The sequence below is a fragment of the Myotis myotis genome, unplaced genomic scaffold (genome assembly GCF_014108235.1).
Source record: "Myotis myotis isolate mMyoMyo1 unplaced genomic scaffold, mMyoMyo1.p scaffold_m19_p_28, whole genome shotgun sequence".
NCBI lineage: Eukaryota > Metazoa > Chordata > Mammalia > Chiroptera > Vespertilionidae > Myotis > Myotis myotis.
In genome coordinates this window covers 792021-802813 of record NW_023416333.1, presented here as the reverse complement: position 1 = coordinate 802813, position 10793 = coordinate 792021, and the positions used below count along the sequence as shown (strand labels likewise).

The 10793-nt window shown below is 43.5% G+C and overlaps 1 protein-coding gene across 1 annotated transcript in view; it reads left to right on the top strand.

Moving 5' to 3' along the window:
• Nucleotides 1-839: 839 nt before the first annotated feature.
• The window catches only part of LOC118649174 (zinc finger protein 239-like), a 219845-nt gene continuing 209891 nt past the window's right edge, over nt 840-10793 (top strand). The window contains exons 1-2 of the mRNA XM_036295987.1: nt 840-883; nt 1613-1784. Of these exons, the coding sequence (XP_036151880.1) occupies nt 1770-1784 (15 nt within the window). The 5' untranslated portion in view covers nt 840-883; nt 1613-1769. The remainder of the gene's footprint in view (nt 884-1612; nt 1785-10793) is intronic.

Below are 10793 nucleotides of genomic sequence, written 5' to 3'. Positions count from 1 at the left end.
CATCGATGAGAGAGAAACATCCATCAGCTGCCTCCTGCACACCCCCTACTGGGAATGTGCCTGCAACCATGTTACATGCCCTTGACCAGAATCGAACCTGGGACCCTTAGTCCACAGGCCGATGCTCTATTCACTGAGCCAAACCATTAGGGCTGTCCTTGTGATTTATTACTAGTCATCACAAATTTTGGCATCACGAGAAACTGTTGTCAAATCAATTTAAATAGGAGGCCAGTGTCAGATGGGGATTAATTCTTGGAATCAGAACAACCTCTCCCTCTGCAGATCCTGTTAATACTTCAGCTTCGATAATGTTAGTTCCTAATCTTTTGATAACAAATCTGGTACCATTACAAAGTAATTTTAATTTTCAATTTTAATTTATGAAATGGCATTCCCGAAGGAATAATACTATTAAGAAATTGAATGGGAAAATTTTCTTTTTCAGCATCATCTGTGGAATCAATGGAATTATCAATCAAATATGTATGAAAATCTACACCGAGTATATCCCAATTTTCTTCATTTAATTTTTGAACATGCTCATTTTTTGGACAAAGAATTGCACGTTTATTATCTATAGCAGTGGTTCTCAACCTTAGCTGCACATTAGAATCACCTGGGAATCTTTTTAAAATCCTGATTTCTGGGCCTCATCCACCGGAAATTGTTTCTTTGTTATGGGGTGGGGCCATTACATTAGTAACAAAGAAATAGAATTTCCAGAGGATGAGGCAAGGCTCTGGCTTAGGCTCTGGCCCCGCCCCCATCGCTGAGTCGCTCAGCTCAGGCTCTGGCCCCGCCCACCCCGTAGGGAGGCGCCTGCGCAGTTCCTTGCAGACGCGGAAGCGGCTGTGGAGGGAAGGTGGCGGTTCTCCCTGAGGTGGGTGTTTGTGCTTTAAAGCTGACGCTCCCCGCCCCCCTCCCCGCAGGGAAGGCTGAGGGCGCTGCGGCCGCTGGAGTCCTTGCTTCGGTCCCCTTCCCGGAGCCTCAGCGGTGAGTCCGCGTCCCGGGAGGCTGCACGGTACGGGCGCCACGTGCCTTTGGGAGGAAACGGATTCCCCGGCCCGGGGTCTCTCCGCCTGTGGCTGTGGCCACCGCCTGCCGCGCGGTTTTTCTGCTGAAAACCGTTCCCGGGGCCGCCGGTCCTCCCAGCGGCGCTGAGAGTCTGGGTCAGGGGGTTCCCGCCCTCTGCGCCCCTCCCCCCGCCCGGCGGCTTCCGCCCAAAGAGCCCTGATGCACCCCACCTCCTAGCCCCACCTCAAAGGCTTGGGAAACCTGCACGCGGACAAGTTCTTGCTTCTCCCCCTCCCACTCCCCACATGTCTCAGGGCTGCTGGGTCTGGTGTCTGGTACCCAGCGCCCCTGAAAACAGCACTGGGGCAGCCTGGGAGGCCGAGGAGGGAACTAAAATGCCGGTCAGGGCCCCCAGGGCAGGCTTTGTTCAGGGAAGGTAAGGGGTGCTCTGTTGGGTTGGGGGTTCAGCAGAGCAGCACATGTGCTCATTCCTGTAGGAGTTTGTGGAAGTGTTTGACACATGAAGACAGAAAAAACACCTCAGTGTGGTCTCCATGTAGGAGCTCATTGTTCCTCACTCTCTCCTGTGACAAAGGACAGGAGGGCGTGGCCTTTTTCTCATTTCCAGGTCCTTCTGACTGTGTGAGGGGAGCTGATTAACAGGCTGTGGGGACGCCTTTGAAGGCACATTCTGTGACTCAACATATTGTCTCCTGAGGAAACAACCCAGACCCCATCAGGACCATAACAAAATGGCTGCTTCTCAGGTAAAAGATGTGTCCTGGGTCAGAGGCTCTGTTTGCTTTTCCTCTAAGATTTGTTGATATATTTGTCTTTCCCTCCTGCCTGTGTCCCATCTGCCCCTTTTACACTCTGTCCTGTTACCTACAGCTAGCTCATTCACAGTGCTGCTTTTCCCTCTAGTTTGTCAGCCCTAAACCCCCCTTGCTGTCCCTGCTCCTGCTCCCCCAATTCTTCTTTCTGAACTGATCTGTCTGAAGTGCCTCCCCTTTGTTGCCCCCACTTCTTTTCACCAGGACCTCTCTCCCTCTTAGCTCCCCTTCATCACTCTGGGGCTCCTTCCTCTCTTCCATATTTCTCTACTTCTGTTGTTCTTGCCTTTGCAGGTTGTTTTCCTTTCCTTATTTCCTTCCTTTTTTTCTTGTGACTTTCAACAACAACAGTGTCTAAATTTCCCTTTCTCTTTTTTAATATTTGTTTTTATTAATTTCAGAATGGAAAGGAGAGGGAGAGAGAGGTAGAAACAGTAATGAGCAGACAGAATCATTGATCAGCTGCCTCTTCCACACCCCACACTGGGGATCAATTCTGAAACTGGGAGTGTGCCCTGTCCAGGAGTGGAACCCCGCTTTCCTGGCTCAGAGGTCAACGCTCTACCTCTGAGCCTCATTGGCCCGGCTATATTTCTCTCCTTGTTCCCAGAGCCTTCTCTGCCTTCATTTTATGCAGCCTCCAGAAGGTCAGGAAGCATTCCCACCTTTAATTAATGACTCTCAACTACTCAAAACATCCTTTTGATGACAGATCCACCTGGGAAGGCATCCATGTCTAACATCCCTATTGGGATGGGGTCAGAGGCTTTTGTGTCTTGAAGAAGGGAAAGGTAGGTTTTAGGTTCAAGAGACTTCAGCATCAGCTCATGATCGGGAGTAAGAAAATGCTCATTTTACTCCTCAGAATAGCTCAGCAAGTTCTTAATGAAGAGTAAATAGTAAATAGAAGAGACTTCCTCACTAGATTAGGGTGAAAGTTTTGGTACTTAAATATACTGTCAGCTTACAGAACATGAGAGGTACCCGTGGGTTGGCACTTGCAAGAATTAACGTTTATTTTGATCATTTCCACATAATGAGTTCTTTATTGAGGTATTTTTGGCAGTAATGTCACAGCAGTGGTGACCTGACTTTCTGTGTGCCTCAGTCACCTGATGCCCATGGTCTCAGGGTACCTGATGATCACGGTGCAGAGATGCTCCTTTCACTGTAGAGTTAATAGTCTCCCTTTCTCAGGAACAAGGGTATAGTAGGGGTTTAATGAAAGTTGTGCAAAGACCATCACTTCACATCAGGAAATGTGCTTCTTAGTTTGTGTTTGCTTTGGAAAATGAAAGACTTACTTTTATTTCCTACAGATCATTGGCTTTTTCATGGGATCCTTAAACAATCAGACCTTGATTCTTTAACTTTTCATTATATTCTATACTCACATCAGAGACATACCCTACATGATCACTTTTTGTATTTTCTAGAAAGTTTCCAAGAATGATATTATTAATGTACTAGAGGCCCAGTGCACAAAAATTTGTGAACTCGGGGGGAGGGGGGGGTCCCTTAGCCAGGCCTGTGCCCTCTCGCAGTCTGGGACCCCACGGGGGATGACCACCTGCTGCTTTAGGCCCACTCCCCGGATGATTGGGCCAAAGATGGCAATCAGACATCCCTCTTGCAGCCCTCTGGGGATGTCCACTTGCCAGCGGGGAGCAGACCTAAGCTGCAGTCAGACATCCTAGCGCTGCTGAGGAGGCAGGGGAGGCTCCCACCACCACCACTGCACTGGCAGCCATCAGCCTGGCTTGTGGCTGAGCAGAGCTCCCCCTGTTGGAGCCCACTGACCACCAGAGTGCAGCTCCTGCATTGAGCGACTGCCCCCTGGTGGTCAGTGTGTGTCATAGTGACCAGTCATTCCCAGTCTTTCTGCTGTTAGGGTCAGTTTGCATATTACCCTTTTACTATAAAGGATAGAGGCCTGTTGCACGGGTGGGGGCCGGCTGGTTTGCCCTGAATGATGTCCCGGATCAGGGTGGGGGTCCCTCTTGGGTGCCTGGCCAGCCTGGGTGAGGGGCTGATGGCTGTTTGCAGCTAGTCACACCCCCTTCAGGGTAGGGGTCCCCACTGGGGTGCCTGGCCAGCCTGGATGAGGGGCTGATGGCTGTTCTCCGGCTGGCTGGTGACTGAAGCTCCCAGTCTCCTTTTTTCTTTTTCTTTTTTATTCTGGGATTTATTTACCTTTTTTTAAAAATTTTTTTTATTGTTTTATTGCTTAAAGTATTACAAAGAGTATTACATATGTCTCCTTTTTTCCCCGCCCTTAACAATCCCCTGGCCTCCCCTACTCCCCAGTGTCTTATGTCTATTGGTTATGCTTATATGCGTGCATATAAGTCCTTCGGTTGATCTCTTACCCCCCACTCCCGCTCCCCAACCCTCCCCAGCCTTCCCTCTGTAGTTCGACAGTCTGTTCGAGGCTGCTCTGCCTCTGAATCTATTTTTGTTCATAAGTTTATAATGGTCTTTATTATCCATAAATGAGTGAGATCATGTGGTATTTTTCCTTCATTGACTGGTTTATTTCACTTAGCATAATGCTCTCCAGGTCCATCCATGCTGTTGCAAATGGTAAGAATTCCTTCTATTTTACAGCAGCATAGTATTCCATCATGTGGATGTACCACAGTTTTCTAATCCATTCATCTACTGATGGGCACTTAGGCTGTTTCCAGCTCTTAGCTATTTTGAATTGTGCTGCTATGAACATAGGGGTGCATATATCCTTTCTGATTGGTGTTTCTGTTTTCTTGGGATATATTCCTAGAAGTGGGATCACGGGGTCAAATGGGAGTTCCATTTTTAGTTTTTTGAGGAAACTCCATACTGTCTTCCACAGGGCTGCACCAGTCTACAATCCCACCAGCAGTGCACGAGTGTTCCTTTTTTTCCACATCCTCTCCAGCACTTGTTGTCTGTTGATTTGTTGATCATAGCCATTCTGACAGGTGTGAGATGGTACCTCATTGTTGTTTTGATTTGCATCTCTCAGATGATTAGTGACTTTGAGCATGTTTTCATATGTCTCTTGGCTTTCTGAATGTCCTCTTTTGAAAAGTGTCTCTTTAGGTCCTTTGCCCATTTTTTAAAAAATATATTTCATTGATTTTTTTACAGAGAGGAAGGGAGAGGAAATAGAGAGTTGGAAACATGGATGAGAGAGAAACAGCGATCAGCTGTCTCCTGCACACTCCCTACTGGGAATGTGCCCGCAACCAAGGTACATGCCCTTGACCGGAATCGAACATGAGACCCTTGAGTCCATAGGCTGATGTTCCATCCACTGAGCCAAACCGGTTTGGGCCCTTTGCCCATTTTTTGATTGGATTGTTTATCTTCCTTTTGTTAAGTTGTATGAGTTCCCTATAAATTTTGGAGCTTAAACCCTTATCGGTGATACCATTGGCAAATATGTTCTCCCATGCAGTGGGCTTTCTTGTTGTTTTGTTGATGGTTACTTTTGCTGTGCAGAAGCTTTTTATTTTGATGTAGTCCTATTTGTTTATTTTCTCTTTAGTTTCCAATGCCCTAGGAGCTGTATCGGTGAAGAAATTGGTTCAGCATATGTCTGAGATTTTGTGGCCTTTGGATTCTTCTAGTATTTTTATGGTTTCCCGTGGTACATTTAAGTCCTTCATCCATTTTGAGTTTAGTTTTGTGTATGGTGTAAGTTGGTGCTCTACTTTCATTTTTTTGCATGTATCTGTCCAATTTTCCCAGCACCACTAATTCAAGAGACTGTCTTGACTCCGTTGCATGTTCTTGCCTCCTTTGTCAAATATTAATTGAGCGTATTGGTACAGGTCAATTTCTGGGTTCTCTATTCTGTTCCATTGATCTATATGTCTGTTCTTGTGCCAATACCAGGCAGTTTTGAGAACAGTGGCTTTGTAATACAGCTTGATATCTGGTATTAAGATCCCACCTACTTTGTACTTTCTCCTGATTGCTGCAGCTATTCGGGGTCTTTTTTTATACCAGCTGAATTTTTGGAGAGTTCGTTCTAGGTCTGTGAAATATGTTGTTGGTATTTTAATGGGAAGTGCGTTGAATTTATAGATTGCTTTGGGTAGTATGGACATTTTAATGATGTTGATTCTACCAATCCATGAATACGGTATGTTCTTCCATCTGTTTATGTCTTCCTCTAACTCTCTTTCCAACGTCCTGTAGTTTTCTGAGTAGAGGTCTTTTACCTCTTTAGTTAAGTTTATTCCTAGGTAGCTTAATTTTTTTAGTGCGATGGGAAATGGGATTGTTTTTTGAGTCTCTCTTTCTGTAAGTTCACTATTCGTGTATAGAAATGCCATAGATTTCTTGGGGTTAATTTTGTATCCTGCTACATTGCCAAATTCATGTATCAAGTCTAATAGTTTCTTGATGGAGTCTTTAGGATTTTTCATGTATAATATCATGTCATCTGCAAATAAGGACAGTTTTACTTCTTCTTTTCCAATTTGGATGCCTTTTATTTCTTCTTCTTGTCTAATCGCAATGGCTAATACTTCCAGTACTATGTCGAACAGGAGTGGTGAGAGTGGGCATCCCTGTCTTGTTCCTGTTCTTAGAGGAAATGGTGTTAGTTTTTGTCCATTGATTATGATGTCGGGTTTGAGTTTGTCATATATATATGGCTTTTATTAAGTTGTATGATCCTTCTATTCCTACCTCGCTTTGAGTTTTTATCAAAAATGGGTGTTGGGCCGGAAACGGTTTGGCTCAGTGGATAGAGTGTCGGCCTGCGGACTGAAGGGTCCCAGGTTCGATTCCGGTCAGGGGCATGTACCTGGGTTGCGGGCATATCCCCAGTAGGAGATGTGCAGGAGGCAGCTGATCGATGTTTCTCTCTCATCGATGTTTCTAACTCTCTATCTCTCTCCCTTCCTCTCTGTAAAAAATCAATAAAATATATTAAAAAAAAAAATGGGTGTTGGATTTTGTCAAATGCTTTTTCTGCAGCAATTGATATGACTATGTGGTTTTTTCCTTTCAATTTGTTTATGTGATGTATCATGTTTATTGATTTGCGAATATTGTGCCATCCTTGCCTCCCTGGGTTGAATCCTACTTGGTCATGGTGTATGATCTTTCTGATGTACTGCTGGGTCCAATTTGCTAAGATTTTGTTGAGGATTTTGGCATCTATGTTCATCAGGGATATTGGTCTGTAATTCTCTTTCATTGTGTTGTCTTTACCTGGTTTTAGTATTGGAGTGAAACTGGCTTCATAGAATGAGCGTGGAAGTGTTCCTTCCTCTTGAATTTTTTTTTTTTTTTTTTTTTTTTTTTTAGTATATGTGCTGCCGAAGCGAGCAGTTGAATTTTTTTTTAACACATTGTTTGGGGGTAGTTTTTATCATGCGCTAACAGGTGGCGCGGGCCATTTTTGCTAATTTTTTGCGGAAATGGCAACATTCAGTAAAATTACGATAACTTTAGTTTACATATTTATATGTTACCCGCATTCGACCGCTAGTCTATGAAAAACGTATTAATACGTGTCCCGCGCTCTACTATCAGTCAATGCTACCAGTCAACGTAAAACTTATAAATACGTTTCCCGCATACAATGTGTTAAAATATATTTTAATGATTTTGTACAGAGAGGAAGGGAGGGGGTTAGAGAGTTAGAAACATCAATGAGAGAGAGACATCAATCAGCTGCCTCCCTGCACACCCCCTACTGGCGATGTGCCCGAAACCAAGGTACATGCCCTTGACCGGAATCGAACCCAGGACCCTTCTGTCTGCAGGCCGATGCTCTATTCACAGAGATAAACCGGTCCGGACCATCTTGAATTTTTTGTAGTAGTGTGAGGAGGATAGGTTTTAGTTCTTTCTTGAATGTTTGGTAAAACTCCCCTTTGAAGCCATCTGGTCCTGGGCTTTTGTTTGCTGAAAGCACTTTGATGACTGCTTCAATTTCTTCCATAGTTATTGGCCTATTGAGATTTTTAGATTCTTTCCGATTGAGTTTTGGAATGTTGTATTTTTCTCCGAATATATCCATTTCCTCCAGGTTGTCTAGTTGGTTGGAATAGAGTTGTCCATAGTATTTTTTAACAATCATTTGTATTTCTGTGGGGTCTGTTGTTATTTCGCCTTTATCATTTCTGATTTTGTTTATTTGGGTCCTCTCTCTTTGCTTCTTGGTGAGCCTGGCTTGAGGTTCATCAATCTTGTTTATCCTTTCAAAGAACCAGCTCTTGGTTTCATTGATTTTATGTATTGTTTTTTGGTCTCTATGTCATTTATTTCTGCTCTAATCTTTATTATCTCCTTCCTTCTGCTCACTCTGGGCATTTCTTGTTCCTCTCTTTCTAATTCTTTGAGATGTAGAGATAGATGATTTACTACCATTTTTTCTTGTTTTTTTGAGATAGGCCTGTAGAGCTATAAACTTCCCTCTCAGACTGCTTTCATTTTGTCCCATAGGTTTTGGATTGTTGTGCTTTGATTGTCATTAGTTTCCAGGATGTTTTTAATTTCTTCTTTGATCTCATTGGTAACCCAATCAATGTTTAATAACATGCTATTCAGCTTCCAAGGGTTTGAGTATTTTGGGTTGTTTTTGTTGTAGTTTATTTCTAGTATTATGCCATTGTGGTCTGAGAAGATGCTTGGTATGATTTCAATCTTCTTGAATTTGGGGAGACTTTGTTTGTGACCCAATATGTGGTCTAGTTTTGAAAATGTCCCATGAGCACTCGAGAAGAATGTATATTCCATGGCTTTGGGGTGAAATGTCCTGAAGATGTCAATTAAGTCCATCTGATGTAGTAAGTCATTTAGGATTGCTGTTTCTTTGCTGATTTTTTGTCTAGAGGATTTATCCAGTGATGTCAGTGATGTATTAAAATCCCCTACTATGATTGTATTGTTGTCTATCTCTCCTTTGATATCTTCCATGAGTTTTTTTATGTATTTGGGTGCTCCTGCATTAAGTGCATATATGTTTATCAGGGTTATATCTTCCTGTTGTATCTATCCCTTTAGTATTATGAAGTGGCCTCCCTTATCTCTTGTTATGGCCTTCCCTTTGAGGTCTATTTTCTCAGATATAAGTATTGCTACCCCAGCTTCCTTTTCATTTCCATTTGCCTGAAAGATATTTTTCCCTCCCTTCACTGTCATTCTGTGTGAGTCCCTTATTCTGAGGTGGGTCTCTTGTAGACGGCAAATATATGGGTCATGTTTTTTGATCCATTCAGCCACTCGATGTCTTTTGATTGGAGCATTTAGTCCATTTACGTTTACAGTTATTATTGAAAGGTACTTGTTTGTAGCCATTTTTAATTTTAGTGCCTGTTTTCTTTCTTAGCTTTTTATTTCTTCTTTTTATACCAGTCCCTTTAGCATTTCTTACATTGCCGGCTTGGTGGTGATAAACTCCCTTAGCCTTTTTTGTCTGTGAAGCTTCTTTTTTTTTTTTTTTTTAAATATATTTTATTGATTTTTTACAGAGAGGAAGGGAGAGGGATAGAAAGTTAGAAACATCAATGAGAGAGAAACATCGACCAGCTGCCTCCTGCACACCTCCTACTGGGGATGTGCCCGCAACAAGGAACATGCCCTTGACCGGAATCGAACCCGGGACCTTTCAGTCCGCAGGCCGACGCTCTATCCACTGAGCCAAACCGGTTTTGGCATGTGAAGCTTTTTATTTCCCCTTCGATTTTTAATGATAGCCTTGCTGGATAGAGTATTTTTGGATTTAGTCCTTTGCTTTGCATCTTTTTGTAAATTTTTGTCCATTCTTTTCTGGCCTGATGTATTTCTGTTGAGAAATCATTTGATAATCTAATGGGAGATCCCTTGTATGTAACTTTCCATCTCTCTGTTGCAGCCTGTAAGATTCTCTCTTTGTCTTGAACATTTGCCATGGTAATTATGATGTGTCTTGGTGTGGGTCTTTTCGTGTTGACCTTGTTTGGGACTCTCTGGGCTTGTGTGACTTTTTTCTTTCCCACCTCAGGGACATTTTCTGATATTATTTCTTCAAATAGGTTTTCTAACCCTTGTTCCTCTTTCTATTGTTCTGGCACCCCTATTATTTGTATGTTGTTTTGTTTCATGTTGTCCCATAGCTCCCTTAGGCTCTCCTCCTATCTTTTAATTTTTTTCTCCAAATGCAGTTCAGTTTCGGTGTGTTTTGCTTCCCTGTCTTCTAATTCACTAATTCGGTCCTCCGCTTCTCCTAGTCTACTGTTGATACTTTCAATGGTGTTTTTTATTGCAGCTATATCACTCTTCATTTTCTCTTGGTTCTTACCTAAGTTATTGATTTTTTCATCCATTTCTTTTTGATTCTTAAATAAGTTGTTGATTTTTCCATCCATTTCTTCTTGATTCTTGCATAAGTTGTTGATTTTTTTCCTCCATCCGGCTTATGCACTCTAGAACCTTAATCTGAATTCTTCTTCTATAATGTGCATGCCTCTGTTTCACTTAGCTGCTTTTCTGGCGAGTCCTTTTCTTTCCTTTGGGGTTTTGTTTGTCTGCCTACGTTATATCTCACCAACATATCTAGATGTTGAGTCGTTCAGTGGCTGCTCCTTGGGTGGCAGTGGCTCCTTGGGCTGCGGTTGCTCGTCTGGCGGTTGTGGTAGCAGCTGTGCCTCAGTTGGCAGAAGCTCCTGTGGTGGGTGCTGTTCACCGCTGTGGTGGCTCTTCTGGCTGGTGGAGGAAGGCTTCAGGCACAGCTGCTGTTCCTCAGACAGAGGGTGTGGTGATCACGAGGCTGCTGTTCCTTGGATGGGGGCTAGCTACTCACGCAGCTGGTACTCCTTCGAATTTTTACTTTTCATCTCTTAAGCGGCCTCAGGGCAAGGTGTTTTCCAATAGGGTGTGTCAACTGTCTTCTCCCCAGCAACACAGATGTCTTTCCGCCCAGGCAAGGCAGAGATGTCAATGTGGCTGTGTGAGGGAATG